Here is a 20,116-nt window from a genome sequence, read left to right as displayed (position 1 = left end):
CTGTCCTTTGTTGTGCCCTGTATCTGTATGTCTGTCTGGTTATGTTCCTTGCTCTGTCCTCCTTGCTTGCTATGTTTCCATTATATATTCTTCTTAGCTTCCATACTCCCAGCCTGCAGCACCCTGACATGATTTTAGTGCCATGATTCTCATGCCTGCTCCAGGGTGCCTGCAGGATATCTCCAAGTTTTGTCAGATCCAAGTTTTGTTCGGATTACCACATCCAGCCAAGTTTAGTTCTGCTTTGTTCTGGACATTATCCGCTGCTATGTCAGGGTGCTGGTATGTGGCTGCTCAACCCTATATGCCCACCTGGTGTCAGGAAACTGGGCCCATACAGACGACTGTAATGACCCAGCACGCCCATAGATGGAGTTCAGGAGGTATAGCGCAGGAGTGGAGTAGGACAGGGCCTGGTGCAGGGCGACTGCACTCTCCCAGGTGGGCATCTAGGGTTGAGAAGCCACATACCAGCACCCTGACATAGCAGCTGACGTAGTCCAGAACAGAGCAGAACTAAACTTGGCTGGATGTGGAAATCCGAACTAAACTTGGATCTGACAAAATGAGCAAAGCTTGGAAATATCCTGCAGGCACCCTGGAGCAGGCATGAGACATAGCACTAGAATCATGTCAGGGTGCTGCAGGAGCTGGGAGTATGGAAGCTAAGCAGAGTATATAATGAAAACATAGAAAGCAAGGAACATAACCAGACAAGACGTACATGATACAGGGCACAACAAAGGACAGGGAACAAGGCAAGGAACACAGGGGAAGGAGTGAGGAGCCAGAATCCTCGGACGCTTCTCCTTTAAGCAAGGATAGGACATCTTAACTGGGACATGGGGAGAGGAGAGAGGAACCAAAATCCTCAGATGATTCAGACTTTTAACTGTTGCAGCAGGGTCCCAGGTTGGTTTTTTTTTTTTTTCTGGATAGCAACTAGTGGTAAGGGGCCGTGCGAGTGAGCCTATTGGCTGGAAAACCTCATTTGCAATCACAAGGCTATCGGGGTCGGGGGGTTGTATTGCTGCATGCCTTGATGTCGAGGCATGTCAGCAACACCGTTTATGCTTAGGATGCGATTCCGATCTTACTACCAGGTTTAGGATATGTGCTGTGCAATGCAAACCCACAAAGTCCCCATCTCTGACGCGAAGATAAGGCAGGCTAGATGGGGAAGGGACCAGGAAGATTAGTAGACGAAGACGATCACGAAGATTCTCCGTGTGATGTGTCTTCGTCTAGGTTTTACCGCCGCTATCTTCTCTTCTTCATGTCTTCGGAACGAACACGAAAACGCACTCTTCGTGCTCGTTTTCATGTTCGTCCGAAGACGAATGCACAAGTCTACTGCTCATCCATAACCTCAGCATGGAGTAGGAAGGATCTATAACCCTACTGCCCTTCTGCTCCTGTCCCACCCCTCCTGTCACCCTGTGTGCCTCTGCCTACACTGGCTGCAGTGGTCCTGTCCTTCTCCAAATATTTGAGCAGCCACCAGTGAAAGAAAGGGATGCTGTGCAGGCAGGGGTCTGTTGGCTGTAGCAGTGAAATTATGGAAGAAAAAAGTGATACTATGTATTCTACTCATTATGCTTTTTCTATGCATTTTCTGACTGTTTGTAGCCTCAACGTGAATGGAGTAAGAGATGTTGTTATTAAGAGAGCTGCTCTATTTGAGAATATTACTGTATTGGCTCGAATATAAGCTGCACCCTTAAAATTTGGTACTATTTTAAAGAAAAAAATAATTTTAAAGAAAAAAAATACAGTGGAATGGTAAAACATGTATTTTATCATTTTTGGTATCTATTATGCAGTTTGTCAGCCCAGATATGCTTTATAACCCCTGATATGCCACTCTGCCCCCAGATATGCTACTCTGCCCCTAATATGCTTTATGCCCCCTAGAAATGCCCACCTGCCCCCCAGATATGCTTTATGCCCCCTGGAAGTGCCACTCTGCCTCTCTGATATGTGACTCAGCTTCCTAGAAGTGCCACTCCCCCCCCCCCCCCCGACTTGCCAATGCACCCCCAGACTCCCTGGTGTCTAGCGGGGCCGGCCGGTGGACATCTGTGCGCATCCGTTGCCGGCACTTTCGCCGGGCTCCTATGACGGAGAAGCACCAGCGGAGGTGCCGGCAGTGGAGGTGGTCTAAGGTCATTGCCGCAGCCAGTGAACGTCTATGTGGTACGCATAGACGACCTCCGTTGCCGGCACTTGCGCCGGGGCCTCTATGGTGGAGCACTGGAAGGTTATGTCACGCCGGTGCTCCACCATAAAAGCCGGAGAGGAGGATCCAGGTCCCCTGCAGCGCTGCAGGGGATCTGGATCCTAACACTTTTGCTTACCCACAGCAGGGATAAATGAAAAAGAAAAAAAACACTCGCCCGGCGCCGAGAACTGCGTTAAACCCCGAATATAGTCCGCACCTTTAAAGACCTAAAGTGTGGGGGGGTGCAGCCTATATTCGGGCCAATATGGTACATAAAAGAGGCTACATGTGTCTTATTTACAAAAGACTTATAATGATGTACAAAATCAGACACTGGTTAAAAGAATGGAGAGGGAAGGGATTTTAACTCATGGCATTAATTTGAGTACTGGGGTTGCTATTTTGTTTTCTGTAGATTTCAGTCCTGAATCTTTTTCTGTACTTCAAAATTATCAAAAGGTACATTATTAGAAGTTACAACCTCATTAGGGGGTAAAAATTGTGTTTTTATTAATGTTTATGCTCCATCCATAGGTAAAGAAGGGGTTAATTTTTTAATAATTTTGAAAGATTGTAATGTTGCTGATGTTTTACTTTTGGGAGGTGATTGGAATTGTATCGGTATCTTATCAGTTAAATTGTAACCATATGCAGCCTCATCCAAAATCTGCTAGGGAACTTTGTTCTCTTTTAAACCATTTTGATTTGATAGATGTTTGGAGAAATGTAAATGTTAGATCCATTTTATGGATATAAAGATAATTTTAATCTTTTTGCACAATGCAAAATTATCCCAAATGGTTTGTCAGATCACAGTTTAATCACACTGAAAGTTGTTTTTCCTTTAATAAAAAGTAAAAGTGCATTTTAACCCCTTGACAACAATTGATGGGTAGGTGATGCACAAACATCCAGTGCCAGGACCGTCATGGGTTTAAATGGGTGCAGAAAGTGAACTACGTTCGGTTTCTGCACCCAAACAATGTTGCTGTAATACTTGATGTCCAGGCATTCAGCATCCGGAGCCATGTCAACGTCCTCCATACACTGTATGGCATCAGACGCCCGTTTTAAAATTCAATGGTGTCGCTGAAATGCCTTGATAGTGAGGCATTCAGTGACACTGAACAGCGTGCTGCGAGATTTGCCACTCACAAGATGGTGGCGCGTCCTTTAAACCCAGACCCTCCTGAGAACTCTGGCACCATCAGGGGAACCTTCCAGCTCCACAATTTTTTTAAAAAAAGGCTATATATATATATATATATATATATATATATATATATATATATATATATATATATATATTTGTAGTCCTAAAATATCTTCAAACAATTCTCGCATGGAAAGAGTTAAAGTACTGGCATGTTAAATGCCCATGGGGTGTCTACTTTTTAAAAATATATGATTTGATGGGGTAAATTGAATTGGCCGGGTTCAACAATGTCCTAATTAACACAGGGGGAAGGATGACCACATGTCTAATTTCCATTTTGAAAAATGCACACGTCCCTTTTTAGCCCCCAAACATCCCGACAAACCCATGTGGGGCATCACTGTACTGGGGAGAGGGTGCTGAACACATATCGGGGTGTTGTGTGACACAAAAAATACTACTGCAAAGTTTGACAAAAGGTCATTAGTGCATGGAAAGAGTTAAAATACCAGCATTTTAACCCCTTCCATACCGGTGACATATCTGGTACTTCATGGTTGGATGTCACCCACAGACCGGGACGTACCAGGTACGCCATCAATGATGCGCAATCCAGTGTCTCTATGGACGCTGGGATCGTGAGGGCCGGCTGCTTCTGACTGCTAGGTGTCCCCAGCGATCCCTAGCAGAACGTGGTCGCCCGTGAATTAAAATATTTAAATAAAACTGCGGTCTTCAAGGGAAGCTCTGGTCCTGAAGGGGTTAAATAGCCTGGGGTGTCTAGTTATATGGTTTTATTGGACACATTGAATTGGACAGGCTCAAAGATGTACCAAATGGACAGTGGGCAATGGATCACCAGATGTCAAAGTTCAACATTGAAAAATGTTTACCCCCATACACCCAGGCAAACCTTGTTACTGTTACTAATCACATATTGGGATGTTGTGTGACATATACCAGGAACTGAGTAAAATGTGTGTGGGGAAAAAAAAGCAGACGACTGGTGGTAGAATTAGTGCATAGAAAGAGTTAAAATACTAGCATTAAAATACCCTGGGGTGTCTAGTCTTCAAAAATATATGGTTTGATGAGTTAAATTGCATTGGCCAGCTTCAAAGATACCCCAAATAGCACATAGGGAAAAATCACCAGATTTGGAAAAAATGGTTTTGAAATAGCAAAACGCTACTAGTACATATTGTTAACTTTTCTAAACTCAGGACAAATAGTAGAATCTATTTAGCAGGTTTTTTCATTAGCTTTTAGATGAGTAAAATATCCTATTTTTTCTCCTTTTTTCTCAATTTTTCACCATACTTATAGTTTTTTATAGTAAATTATATGATACAATCAATTTTTCTAAATAATAGAAAACTACAGCTAAACACGAGCATATCAGAAATGTTAAAACAGCCATTCTCACGAAGGGGTTAATACTTTGCATAATTTGCTTTTTATTGTGAAACGTCTGAAGGCAGCGATTAGTAATTTTTAAAAATAATTTCTAGATCTTTATAAATCTTTGGAGCAGAAATATGTTGTTAGTGGAAGAGCTTAATTTAAAGAAACGGTGTGGTGTTAATCTGTTGGATACAAAAGTACAGGGTGCTTTAGTGAGATGCACCAACTAAGAACTTCTTTGGCCTAGCAAAAGTTTGCTCAGCACAAGTTGATCCAATGCTTGAAAACTCCTGATGGCCATGAGTTGATGGACTCTGCTGATATTCAGACATTTGCTGTTAATTCCTATTCTAATGTGTTCTCAAGGGACACTTGCCATGAACAAGGAGATGCATGGTGTCGGAAATGGGTTATATTTGGAAAAAGGGGATTCCAGGTGCCGACACACTTTCATCTAGGGGTAAATAGTTTAAATCCACCTGGCTCGAATAATCACAAGAAAATGCTTCTTTGATAAGAAAATGTAGGGTTTAATACTGTGATGAAGCCTATGAAAGGCTAACACACACAGGGTTACATTGGTATTAAGATGTATGGTAACAAGGATGTAACAGAGATGTAAGTAACTGCAACAATAATGTAAAGATTGTAACAAGGTATTGGGGGAGACACACAGTTCTTAAAATGGCAATGACACCATGTTTACAACATAAGATCAAAAGTCTTACAATAAACAAAAGCTTTAGGTTTCTTTTACAGATCTTATCACACATTATTTACAAACAGGCCCTACTGCTTTCACAGACAATGCAATACGCTATTTACAGTTGTACAGTTGCTCTTTGACGTAGGCTTCAGGAGGGTACATTTGTATTTAAATAAGTCTCCGCCTGTCCTTTCTGTGAGCATGTGAATTCAACTGGCCAAATGTTGTTTAGTTAGGTCAGATCACTTTAACTCCTTTTACACCTATGACTGCAATATATATTTTTTTAAATAAATATGTTATAAAGGTGTCTGACATAGTCTGCATGCTACCTCCACACATGGTATCCTGGAAGACCTTCCAAAACCTGAAGAGGGGGATGATCAGAGGGCTAGAATGCTTTCTAACATTTGATGTTTTCTACTGCGCTTGATGCATTGAGCTCCGGCAAAGTTCCAGGAATCGATGGCCTTCCAGTGGAATTTTATATAGTTTTGGACATTGAAAATTGTGTCCATATAGATTGAAAGTTGTTATAAGCTCACTAGCACATCATTACAAATCTGCTTCAGAGATTTTCTGGTTTCAATTCTGGCTTGATTTCTTTAGACAAAAAGGCTTTTGACAGCATAGATCACTTATTTATTTAATGTTTTTAAATATTTTTGCTTCAGTGTTATTTTATTGAGTTGCATTTGGTTGCTTTATTCTAACATGTTCAGTGTATTTAAAATAAATGGAAGAATTTCATCTTTTTTCCCCGCTAAGAGTGGTATCCAACAAGGATGTTCTTCATCCCGGATGGTATATGCATTATCCATTGAACCTTTATTGTGTAGACATCAAAAGGTTTTAAATGTTTTTTTGATTCCTGTAATTCTAATAGAAACTGTTAGAGTTTTGGCTTATGCGGATGATCTGTTAATTGTTTTTAATAACCAGCAAGATATGGATGTAAGAGAACATTTTTGAAAGAGTCCCATCTGCACATATTAATTGGAGTAAAAGCAGTGAAATGCTTGTTGGCATGGCCAGATTAACATAGGGGCTGATGAAGCTGCAGCTCCAGGCCCCTACCTAAAAATAGGCCCAGTCAGGGCCAGGAAAGCTCACCGAGAAATTTTGTGGCCGCACAACCACCAGTGCCATTTTTAATGCGGGGCAAAAGCATGCAGCAACCGAGATCGCAGGGGTAGCAACTGCAACCGGGCCTGCCATATTAGGGGGCCCAGGGGCCCAGAACTCACTCACTTCCGCAGGGGCCCTGCTGCTTACCTGTGCGTTACTCGCACGTTACTGTCTTGTACTGCCCAGGGGAAGCAGGAACCCAGCGGAGTCACGTAAATTTCAGAAGTTTGTATCTCTGTTAATTAAGTAATTTAAAAAGTCAAAGGTATCTTTTCATCCTCTCTGTCAACCTCAAAATCTGCAGATTAACCTGGTTTATTGCATAATGTGAAATAAAGCCTATTCCTCTTTAGTACTCTACTATATTTCTGTATACAAGACTGTGAATTTGCATGCACTTCTGTTAACACTACAAATAAATTACCTTATATGTTTAAAACTCCCGGTAAGTTCCATAAACGCGACAGAGTCCCTTTTAAAGTGCACTGTAACTGTAAAATGTTTAAATCATCTTATTTTAATGGCATCAATATTATTCTAACTCATTGTAAGCAGTCTATAAATTAGATGTGCCTGCTTGCAAACAGTAATCTCCTGCTGTAATGAGACATTAAGGCTGCTAAGCCATTTTCCACCTGGGTGCTAAGCTGGTTTTCGGCATTTTGGTGCATTCTCGTTTAAACGTGTTTAGAAGTACATTTCTTGGGAATAAACTATACAAACCATATATTGTTTTTTTCAGCACACCCAGCAAATTCCAAATATACCATTTTTATATGTGTATGTCTCATTGGGTTTGCAAAATAAAGCCAAAAATGGGAAAAAAGTGTATTTTTTCACTTCCGACTCAATAAAAACTAGTTTGTAATTTTATTTTTCTAAACTCTAATATCAAAATCTGTGTTGCTAAATATTTGTAGTAGGTAACCGGTCTAAAATAAACAGAAATTGAGAACAGTATACTGTGTTTTTCTAATATTTTATTGCTAAAAGTTAAATTTACTAGACTATCACAAAAGACATCTTTAAATTTAACGCACGGCTGCCGTCAATTAAACAGCTCTAGCTGTCCGGGATGTTAAAATATGCCAACAAAACTATATATTTTTAGAAACTACACCCCCAGCTTCAGCAAATGAGGTCTTATTTGTATTTGTATCACAAATCTGACGTGCACAACAAATAAGTGAATATCACACTTTATAAAAATAAATAAAAAATTAAATTAAAAGCGACAAGTCTTGCGCACTCCAGTTTTGTGCTACTAATACATGCAGCCCCTCATATGATGCGCCAAGGGGTGTAGTTTCTGAAAATATGTACTTTATGTACCATAATTTAACTTTCCAGCTGTCTAGAGCTGTCTAATTGGAGTCATCAACCCTAAATGTTTTAAGACAATTTTTTAACAAGATTCTCAAATCTGCCATATCTGAAGTTAAAGTGGTCTAGACATCTGGGAAATTAAATTAGGGTACATAAAGTACACATTTCAAGAAACTACACCCCTTGGAGCTTCAAATGAGGGGTTACATTTATTTATAGGACAAAAGTTGAGTGCACAAATAATGATGGAATATGTCGCTTTGGCTAGAAAATGTTTTTTCTAACCATAGTGACATGTTCATTTGTGTCTTGCGCGCTCCAGGTTTGTACTAGAAACACATGCAGCCCCTCATTTGACGTGCCAAGGGGTGTAGTTTTTGCAAATGTGTACTTTTTGTGCCATAATTTAACTTCTTACGTGAGCAGTCAAGGCTTCAACGCTAATTACTGACCATTCACACGCCTTTCATATCTCCATTCACTCACAGAAGCACACACCATACTTTCCATACATTCACTCACAGAAGCACACACCATTCTTTCCACTTCAATCCCAAAGAAATGATGGTAAAGGGAGAAAAAAAATCAGTTTTACAGCAAAAATAAGTTTTCCAGTAAAAATGCAAGGAGCGCCAGGGATGAGATGGTTACTCACACAGGCTAAATGGCTGATTTTAATAATATTTACAGTTCATCAGGATTTCAAAAATTGCCTTGCTCTACCATTGGCTAAATTTAACCAATGGTAGAGGAAGGCAATTTTTGAAAAATTTTGGTTAAAATTTTGTATCGGCCGTTTTTTAAAAGGGAATGTGACTTCATAGCTATATGATCACTGTGGTAACATTGGCTACCACAGTGATCATTTAGCTAGAATACTTAAACTTTTTATGTTTAGATAATTTTATTTGGGGGTCTCTAGGCAATTTTGATCTTTATTTATCTGCCTTTAGATACCCCCAAATCATTTTTTTTTTTACTTTTTTTTGTACATAATTTTTTTTACTTAATATTTTGTATTCTTTTTTCACAAGCATTATACCGTTGGCAAGGTGAGGCGATTTACCTTTCCAACGGCATATGTTGGGGGTCTGTAGCTGCTTAGATGCCTGAGATACAGGCATCTAAGCAGCATGACCCCATACTGCTTTTACTGACAATTGTCAGTTATTAATAAAGTTGCGCGGTGACGTCACTGGCGGATCGGGTGGCCCCGGTGATGCCCTCCATCAAGGTAAGATAGTGCTAGCGACGGCATAGTGCCGTTGTTAGCACCTGACTGGGACTGCTGGCGATGGCACCATGCCGTCGTTAGCAGTCAAGGGGTTAAAAAAGATTAGTGTACTTTACTGTAGAACCCGCAAGAGAAGATCACTTTTGCATTTTCAACAGCAATGCATAGTATCAATAATGGAAAAGCAGAGGGAAAAACATCTGTGCATTTCACAGACAGCCTATTTTTTCAAATTTGCTTCAGCTAAAAAATATTTCTAATTGTTAAGAAAGAGCTTTACTTTCTTTGCCATTCAAACAAAGATATGTTATGTTGATTCATCATTGGCAAATTTGTATGCCACAAATATCAGTTACGAAGTAAACCAGCATTCAGTGAATAGATCCCATTCCATTTACTGCATCTTACCAAAGGAACTTGACAACAATGAATCTACAATGTGCCATTGTTTTTAATGATCTGACACTTATGTTTAAATATTTTGTTTACAGGAATGATAACAGCTATTGGCCTTTCAAACCTTCAGTTTGTGGATATGAATTCTTCTCGGAATTTATTTGTTTTGGGTTTCTCTCTATTTTTCGGCTTAACATTACCCAACTTCTTAGATTCACATCCTAACTATATTAACACAGGTAAGGTATCATGTGTAAGTATGTTTAAAACAATTGATTAATAAATTCCACACTGAAAGCTGTTGTACAGTGTGAAGCACAACTTGAAGCAGTTTTCAATGGCTATGTGTTGTAGAAGCTGTAAGATATAGAGACCTCAAAACATTCTTTTTCACAATACCTTTTTAGAATAACCCCCCCCCCCCATAACTCCTTTGAAGTTAGAATGTGAAATTTACCTCAGTCTTTGTGAGTATAATTTTTCATTTTACCAACTCTGAAAACAAAAAAAACTCCCAAACAACTGCAGCAGGTGTACTGGACGTGTTCTGGAGAATTAGTTTATGCAGGGTAAAGGAAAAGCATCATTTAAAAATGGCTAAAACGTTATCTTTGCTATTTTTCCATGTTATTCAAATCAAGAATCTACCCTTAGTGAACCTTCTGATCCCAGAATTCCCAGGCTATGATCCTGGCCAGCGAGGAATGGCTACCCTCGCTACAGGATCTGGGTATATCCTGTAATGTCCCAATTTACTGACAAACCTGGAATCGGGGTAAATTTTGCAGAATTGACCACCATAAAGCTTATGTAAACATTCATGGGGGATGATCTTCTTGAGGAGATGCCCTGTTCCTGGCATCTAACCAAGGAAAGCATCAATCCTGGCATCCAACTGATGCAGTTGTACTGGACGCAAATTAATGTGCACTGATAGATATTTCACAGTGTTCAGATAAGTGCATTAATAACAATACAAATTGCTTGCCAGTCTATGACCAACACTTCGGCAAATTATTTAAAAACTTTGTACAAACTTTTGCACAAAGTTTACCTAAATTCATACCCCAGAAAAAAATACATCAGTTGATTAGTACCCAACTAAATACAAGGGCAGACTGGGACAATAAATATCCAAAACAGTTGTGAGAAAGTGCCACTGGATACACCCAGTCCATTTCCAATTACGATTACAGAAGGGACAGCAGCCTACCTCCACCAGGTTGCCCTGATCTTATAGGTGTAAGCAGCAAAATTTGATGGGAACTTCTTCACACATATTTGAATAAGGCTACAATTTGTATGTGGATAATTATATTTTATTCAAAATGTATTGTTTTGACACTGATGCCTACACAAAAAAAGGAAAGGGTTCCCAAGAATATCGGTAGATGCCCATCTCAGAATGGGTGAATGCATAGAAGTCAATAGTGCCAGTGCACCTGCGTACAATTCCCAGGGTCCCGAGACAGCTATTATTTCTAAAATAATATAAACAATCAACTACAATGGCAAGGTGTAGGGGCCTTCCATACTTTCCAGGTTACACAGCAGTTGTAGGTTATTTAATATGTTTGGGGAAATTAAAGAAAAAAATTGACAAACTTTTAATAGGGAGAGAGCTTTCTTATGTTAACATGGATGTATTGATTGCCTTAAACTAATAGGCTGATTTAAGGCATTAATTGTAGATGTGTGTAGGGCTAGTTACTGCAGTTTACACATCACCAGCATGGTGTAGGGACTAGGTGAACTTTATGAGTACATTAGAACTCACATTATACCTACAGTATGATTGTGTTAGGGTATCTATGCATTTGAATATCTCACTGGCAGCAGATATTGTTGAAGTGAAGCTAGAACTGGGCTAGTTGATCTGGAAATCTTCCAATGGTGGGCTAGCCTGTGAGTTATTGCCCCATTCAGCAGCTCACATGAAGTTGGGCTTCAGGTAAAAGTTTATGAAATAAAGACAAATAATGTGTGTGTACACAGGGCAGGAGGATATGGGCAGGAGCTGGGGTGGTTACTTGGCCTTACTTTTCCTCTGGGCAAAAATATATTTATCCTCCCCTGAAATCCTTTCTTTTCCTATTATTAAATAGTGTCTCATCATTTTCAGGTATATCAGAAGTGGATCAGATATTGACTGTACTCCTAACTACAGAAATGTTCGTTGGTGGCTGCATTGCATTTTTTCTGGATAATACACTACCAGGTATGGTATTTCTGCATTTTACATGCTGTTTTTGATAAAACAGAACACAAAGATGTAATCAACTTAAACATTACAATTTTCTAATGGCTGTTACAACAAGAGCACACCTGCGCTGTCTGTAGGTTGTGTTTAGGTTACTACCTCACTGAGAGAGAGCACTTAATCACTGTGTGTAATCACAGCCAAACTAATCCTGCCAGCTACACCATTTTATTTTAATCACAGCTAAAGAACTCTTTCTTTAAATATCATAAATGTTAAAGCAATATACCTAAAAAGGGTGATAACAAGTTGCCTACAGGCAGGGCGCTGATGCACATGGCTGGATAGCCCTCAGGCTACAACTTGCACAATGCAAAGGTTCTGGATGAGAAAAGCTGCAGCTACCTAAAGGACAGGGCTACACAAGATGATTAGGTAAACAGCTGACACCACCAAATTGTAGCCATAGATCTCAAAATCTGTTTGAGTGACCGCCAGAGGCTGCAAGTGGTATAAAGCAGACAGAGTCCTGCCATGCACGGTGGAACCATGAAATGCAGGGTCGCATAGCATTGTATAACATGACCCAGCTAAGCACCTCTATTAAAGGGGGGCCTGGGTGTGGTGTGACTACAAAATAGTGATGGGAAGTGCGTATCATTACAGTGAATCCGATCATTTCGACTCGTTCACTGAAATGATCTGATTCATGATCCGAATCTTCGGATCACTCAGTGTGACTCACAGGAGTTACTGTTTCCCAGTCCCTCCGTGCAGGCACACTAACGATTGGCCCCGCCCCTTTCATTAGTCAATGAACCCTCCTGCCTGCCTACTCGAGTGATGTCACTGAAGGCAGAGAGTCGTTCAAAGATTCGGATCTTACAGGGTTCTGAATCTTACAGTGATCCAGATCACTGTAAGATCCGAATCTTTGAACGACTCTCTGCCTTCATTGGGTTTCGAAACATTCAGAGAATATCACAATACTCTTATAAATAAATACATTAATAATCCCTGCCCCCAGGATTTACATTCCCCTTTACCTCCAACTGCACCTTAAGTTAACTTTATTAAATTAATTAAATTAACCCTTGGCATTAAATTAACCCTAAACACCCCATCAACCATGACTGCCCCTAAAATTAACCCTAAACACCCCGTTAAGCATAACTACCCCTAAATTAACCCTAAGTTATGATTAATGGGGTGTTTAGGGTTAATTTTAGGGGCAGTCATGGTTGATGGGGTGTTATGGGTTAATTTAATTTAATAAAGTTAACTTAAGGTGGTGCAGTTGGAGGTAAAGGGGAAACGTAAATCCTGGGGGCAGTGATTATTAATGTATTTTATTTATAAAAGTATGGTGACATTCTCTGAATGATTCGAATCCTTGTAAGATTCGAATCATTTGAATCATTTGAATCATATGAATCATATGAATCATTGAACGACTCTCTGACTCTGAGTCATCGTTCCTCTGTGAATGAATGAGCTGTAACCTGATCCCAGAGTCTGTGTCTGAGTGCTCTGCAGATGACTCGCTCTAGGATCAGGTTACAACTGCATGATTCACAGACTTAACTGCTACAAATGAATCGTTCAGTCTACTGAACTGATTCATCCGGATCACTAAAAAGATTCGGATCAAATGAACGATTCGTTCATGATCCGGACATCACTACTGCAAAAGAATTCACACATTAGTACCAGCGTAAGGGTCATGTCTGAAAACACAGACTTATAAGGTACAGGTCACTGTATTCTGAGGTGATGATGCATTCATCAGGTCCATGTGAGAAGAATGTGTTGTAGAAAGAAGACAGGGCAGGGTTCCAATAAATGGCTTAATCAAGGAAAATAATTAGAATACCACACAACCTTTCAAAAAGAAAATATGTAATACTAGACACCACTATATATCTAATCTAGTTTCATCCTAAAATGGCCATGCCACTAAATTTACACAGCTATTCTCCAGGACCAAATAATACCGTATTTGCTTGACCCTGATTATAAGACGACCCCCCAAATCTGAATATTAATTTAGGAAAAAAAGAAAAAGCCTGAATATAAGACGACCCTATAGGAAAAACGTTTTACCAGTAAATGTTAATTCATCTAAACTGTTTTTTTTTAATAAAAGCTATGATTGAGAAAAATATTTTGGTTTGATTTCCCTCTATTTTCCAACCTTCCCCCCAGTTATGCACATCTGCCCCAGAAATGCCTTATACCCCCTATATGCCACTGTGCCCCATGATATGCCTTTTAACCCTATATGCCACTGTGCCCCATGATATGCCTTTTGACCCCCTATGTGCCACTCTGCCTCCAGAAATGCCTTTTGACCCCCTATGTGCCACTCTGCCTCCAGAAATGCCTTATACCCCTATATGCCACTCTGGCATTTAGAGGGTTAAAAGGCATATTATGGGGAAGAGTGGCATATAGGGAGGTTTAAGGCATTCAGGAGGCAGAGTGGCGTATAGACTGTTAAAAAGGCATTTCTGGAGGCAGAGTGGCATTAAGGGGGTTAAAAGGCATTTCACAGAGCACTCTGCCTCCAGAAATGGCTTATGCCCCCCCATTTAACACTCCACCGCCCCCCCCCCAAACTTACCGGTGCTTTTGACTTCCGTCATGTAGCCGGGGTAGCGTGTAGATCCAAGGCACTTACGCTGCAGCCGGAAGGAGGCGTGGCTAGCAGCAGGGGTTGTCTGTGTCCATCGCGCAGACCTTCCCCGGCTGTCAGAGATCAGAGTTCCCAGCACCGGTGCGAGGAACTCTGATCTCTGACAGCCGGGGAAGGTCTGCGCGATGGACGCAGACAACCACCGCTACTAGCCACACCTCCTTCCTGCTACAGCGGAAGTTGTCTACGCGAATCGCGTAGACATCTACACGCTGCCCCAGCTACACACCGGGGACTCAGAAGTACCGGTAAGTGGGGCAGAGGGGGGGTGAATGGAGGATCCAGGTCCCCTGCAGCTGCGGGGGATCTGGATCTTAGTCGTCTCATAGTCAGACCTATTTGAGGTCTGATTATCAGACGACCCTGATAATAAGACGAGGGGTATTTTTCAGAGCATTTGCTCTGAAAAAAACCTCGTCTTATAATCGAGCAAATACGGTAAGTCAATACACATGTGACGGAAACTTCCATCACTGGGGCCACTGGAGAGGCCTGCCAGCCAGCCTCCTCCCTATTGACTATGGGCCCTTACTTTGTAAAGACTTCTGTGGCTAACCCCAGCAGTGTATCATCCTGTTGTGGAAATCAAACGTTGTGCTGACCACCAGACTTCTTTGAATGTATAAAAGTTTATTCCGGATACAAGCAGCTGCAGGGAGATCTGCACAAAAGCAGGCAAATCTAACAGCTTTACATTTTCACACACTATATATACATTAAAAACAAAAGAAATAAGTAAACTCCTACAAAAGGGCTGGCACACTTGTAATATCTCTGGGTTTACCATAAAAGGCAAAAGCCTAACCTACATATCATTAATATGTATGATATGGGTGGGGTTTCAGTTAATTAAAGCAGACATCCTGTGCCCGGAAGTTGACCCTGAGCCCACACTTATGGTCCAGTTTCTCACCAGCTGTGTAATTTGACCTATGCCCTCAACCATAAATATCCTATTCCTAAACAGAACAATACTACCTCCCAGTGCATCAGACTCTTATCACCAAATAGCAGAAACAGTTAACCTCTTCCTACCCACTCTCCACATCCTAAAATTCCACAATCCCATCACTTGCTGAGGGGATTATCTCCAGCAGACAGCCAGGATCTGCAAGCAGGGAGTGACCGCCATTGTTTTACTTTAATATAAGATCCCCACACCCCCACCCCAGGGTGCATTAATGTGTTGTATAAGTCAGTCCCCCCCCACACAGTTCCTCCACTACAAACATTTATCCCGGCCATCCCTGAAACTGGTTTCGGCCAGTAATAGATAGTGGAGGTTGGGACCCTATTGTATTGTTAATCCCGTTACTGCCCCTGGGAGGCATATTAAGAGGGCGGTTTGTATCCCGATATCTTGTTAATGTGTGTTTTGCTGGATATATCCAGCCCTGTGTGTCTAAAATAAATCAGCCTTCGTTTGGTTATACCCTACAATGAGTCTCGGCTAGTGACTGGGGAACTGGGGAAAGAGTGTGTGTCCCAGGCTAAGGGAGTACAAGCTAGCGGAGGTAGTCGGTCGGACTAGCCATATGTCCCACACATATTAATTCATATGCAATTTCATATTTAATAAACTGATTATTTTCTTATTTGCCAACCTGCCCCCCAGTTATGCACATCTGCCCTACGGCTTGCCACTCTGCTTTCCTGATTTGCCACTCTCTGCCCCCCTGATATGCCTTATACCCCCTATATGCCACCCCGCCTCCCTGGTATGCTACTCTGCCCCCCAGATATGCCTTATGCCCCCTATTTGCAAGTCTGCCCCTCTGATATGCCTTACGCCCCCTATATGCCCGGGGGACTTACCGACGCATCCCTAGGCTTGTCCCCTGTGCTCCAGACTCCCTGGTGTCAAGTGGGGGCAGCCGGGACTTCCGCCAGTGCTTCTATGACTGAGCATTAGAAGGTCGCGTCACGTTGGTGCTCCGTCATAGAAGCCCTGGCGGAAGTGCCGGCAGCAGCGGAAGTTGTCTCCAGGCATAGCACAGACGTTCACCGGCTGCCAGAGAGGAGGATCCAGGTCTCCTGCAGCGCCGCGTGGGATCCTCCTCTCTGGCAGCCGGTAAATGCCTGCATGATGCGCGGAGACAACCTCCACTGCTGCTGGCCGGTACTTCCGCCAGGGCTTCTATGGTGGAGCACCGGAAGGTCATATCATGCCCTCATGGCCCGGCAGAAGTTCTGGCAGCAGCGGAGGTTGTCTGTACGAGAGGAGGATCCAGGTCCCCTGCAGCTAATATGAGACGGATAGTTTTCAGAACCCTTGAACATTTCAGACAAATACGTTATATAAAAAAATAGGTAAATACAACCTCAGATGAACAACAGCACATGACGTTACAGTGTCATGATTTATTTAACAAAAATAAAGCCAAAATGGAGAAGCCAGGTGTAAAAAACGTAGCTTGTAGAACCACCTTTAGCAGCGATAACGTCTATATAACTTTATCCGTCTCTCACATTGTGGATGAATTTTGTCCCGCTTTGTTACAAGGCTGCTTCAGTTCATTGACCTTTGTGGGCATTTGTTTATGCACAGCATTTCAATCAGGAATTGCTGGTGTGTTTGGGATCATTGTCCTGTTGCATGACCAAGTTTAACTATTAAACAGATGGCCTCACGTGTGACCTTAGAATACTTTGGTATACAGAGAAGTTCATGAGTGACTCAATGACTGCAAGGTTCCCAGGTCCTGTGGCTGCAAAACAAGCCAAAATCAAGCTACCACCATGCTTGACAGTTGGTAGCAAGTGTTTGGCAAAAAACAAACAGCATTTCAGCACAGACTGTGCCACTGTGCATTATGACCAAACATCTCCACTTTGGTCTCATCTGTCTGAAGGGCATTGTTCCAGAAGTCTTGAGGTTTGTTCAGATGCAACTTTTCAAACCTAAGCTGGGCTGCCATGGTCTGACCTTGGGTCAAATTTGCTGGGAAATCCACTCATAGGAAGATTGGCAATTTTCTTGAATGCTTTCCACTTTTTAATAATCTTTCTCACTGTAGAATAATTCTGTTTACGGTGTTTGAAAATGGCCTCCAGATTTATGGGCAGCAACAATTACTGTATTAGCTCGATTATAGGCCGCACCCTTAAAGTTTGGTGCTATTTTAAAGAAAAAAATATTTTTAAAGAAAAAATACACATGATGAATGGTTAAAACAGTATTTTATCTAATGAACAGGAATACCTGTATTTTAATATTTTTGGTAAGCCAATATCCATTTTAAGGTCCCCCTTAATTCATAATGCCCCTATGCCCCCCTGATATGCCTCTCTGCCTCCAGATATGCTTGATGTCTCCCTGAAATGCCACTCTGCTGCTCCCCTGATATACTTTAAGCCCCCCAGATATGCCACTCTGACCCCCAGATATTTCACTCTGCCTCCTGATACACTCCATGCCCCACAGATATGCCACTCTGCGTCCCCCCCCCCCCCGACTTACCAATGCATCCCCGGACTCCCTGCTGCAAGGGCAGCCGGTGGAGGTCTGCACGATGCACGTAGACAACCTCTGCTGCTACTCGCCACAAAGCCCCAGCAGCGGAAGTATGGTGTCTAAGCAGCGGAAAAATATCAGATGACTAAAAACAGTGGTCTGTAGTTTATTGGAGTAAACAAGATGAAACCATGGTTTGTTTTTTGTTTTTAATTAGTTATTCTACATTACTATATGGCTCACTGTATTTAAGGTTAAGAGGAAAGATTTGGCTAAAGGACTTTCCCTTTAAGTGTCTGTCTTTCTGCTCTCTAGGGAACAAAATAACTTTCCACCTCTTACTTAGTAGATGCATTTAAGTAAAATGTGAGTGTCTAGCCACTCCTAGAATCCTCATCTGTTCCTTGTAACTAAGTTGGAAAATGTGGAGTGCTTGCACACCCTATTTTACACAGACTTGAACTTTGTCACAAAACATGCACACTCATATTTTATTCCATTATGCAGGCACTCAAGAAGAACGGGGCTTGGTGAAATGGAAACAGGGACCGGATGAAAACAACCAGGGTTCTGATGATTTGAAAAGCTATGATTTTCCATGTGGAATGGGTATAATAAAATACATACAATGTTTCAGGAATATACCTATTTGTCCAGTTTTTAAAGGATTTAGGTCCAACAAATTCCAGCCTTTTACAATTAAGGAAAATAATGAAAGTAAAGGGAGCATGTGTACTAAAGTCTAAAGCACAGCCATTTTAGTTTTTATTGATATTATTCCTTGATTATATTTACTATGTTAAAGTTAATGAAATATTGTATTAGCCATAAATAAATGTAAAAAATGCATATATATATATTTATGTATCTGTGTCTTCATTGTACTTGCGGCAAACAAATGCAACCATTTCTTAAAATGGCCTATAGCCTGTGCCTTTTGTGTCAGTATGATTATTCTATATTTAGTTTGTTTACCTCAAAACTACCTGTTTTGTAGACTGCATCAGCCTCACATAGATATACCTGGGTGTGCACACCCTTAAACTAATACTTTGTTGAAGCACCTTTTGATTTTATTACTGCAATCAGTCTTTTTGGTTAGGTCTATTAGCATGGCACATCTTGACGTGGCAATATTTGCCCACTCTTCTTTGCAAAAGCGCTCCAAATCTGTCAGATTGCGAGGACATCTCCTGTGCACAGCCCTCTTCAGATCACCCCACAGATGTTCAATTGGATTCAGGTCTGGGCTCTGGCTGGGCCATTCCAAAATGTTAATCTTCTTCTGGTGAAGCCATGCTTTTGGATGTGTGCTTTGGGTCCTTGTCGTGCTGAAAAGTGAACTTTCCTTTTTATCAAAAAAAACTATGAAGTCCTTCTATAAACTATCAGAAATATGATACAGTTGGGCATACATTTTAATGTGCTATGGAATCAACATAGCAGCTCCTACATATAGCTCAACTCAAATTAAACAAAGGTTAAGCTTACTGCCGCTATATATATACATATATATGCTGATCTCCAACACGAGATGGCTCTCCCACTATGAGCGGACAAGTTGTACTGTGATTGTCTAGTGCTGGAATCCTTTTTTTCTTTGTGCATTTCAGTTATACCATCTGCATTGCTGTGACTCTATAGGGGCTCCTTGTTATGCCTCTAATTGCTGTAGTCATCTGCCTTGCTGTTTGTTAGTCGCAGCCTCGGTCTGGCTGACATGTAGCTATGACTACAGTGACTACACTACATCCACATTTAATAATCCTCATGCTTGAAGTAATGTGTTGTACTGTATTGTTTGATAGCCCGTTTCTTCCAATAATCCCTGTAACATTCAGCCTCAAGATATTATTGTACCTTTGCTTTAACTTCCAAAAGCCTTTCAGGGTTTTTTTTTTTCGTTTTTTTTCTGTATGTGCGAAGGTATATCTATATATAAACACGTGCATACTCATTGTTAACCATAGCTTTTTTGAGCAACTCAGGGTTAACATGTGCGTTGTCACCATTCCCACACTGGATAGCAGCCCTATCATGAACTGTCTCAGTGACCATTGTATTAATCTTTCTCTCACGTCGTGACGGGTACTTTAATTTTCCCTCTACCACTACAATAGACCCTGTTGACTCTGCATACATATAGCATAGGTCAATATACAGTATATACATCTTACAATATGGAGACGCAACTTT

The 20,116-nt window shown here is 41.2% G+C and overlaps 1 protein-coding gene across 1 annotated transcript in view; it reads left to right on the top strand.

Annotated features, from left to right (window-relative positions):
- The window catches only part of LOC149275917 (solute carrier family 23 member 1-like), a 155,718-nt gene extending 137,052 nt beyond the window's left edge, over positions 1 to 18,666 (top strand). The window contains exons 13-15 of the mRNA XM_089504144.1: positions 9,667 to 9,810; positions 11,694 to 11,789; positions 18,428 to 18,666. Coding sequence (XP_089360270.1) covers positions 9,667 to 9,810; positions 11,694 to 11,789; positions 18,428 to 18,666 — 479 coding nt within the window. The remainder of the gene's footprint in view (positions 1 to 9,666; positions 9,811 to 11,693; positions 11,790 to 18,427) is intronic.
- The last annotated feature ends 1,450 nt before the right edge of the window (positions 18,667 to 20,116 follow it).

The sequence above is a fragment of the Sceloporus occidentalis genome, unplaced genomic scaffold (genome assembly GCF_023333645.1).
Source record: "Sceloporus occidentalis isolate IW3139 unplaced genomic scaffold, rSceOcc1.0.p SCAF_257, whole genome shotgun sequence".
NCBI classification, from domain to species: domain Eukaryota; kingdom Metazoa; phylum Chordata; class Lepidosauria; order Squamata; family Phrynosomatidae; genus Sceloporus; species Sceloporus occidentalis.
This window is presented reverse-complemented; position numbering and strand designations above follow the sequence as displayed.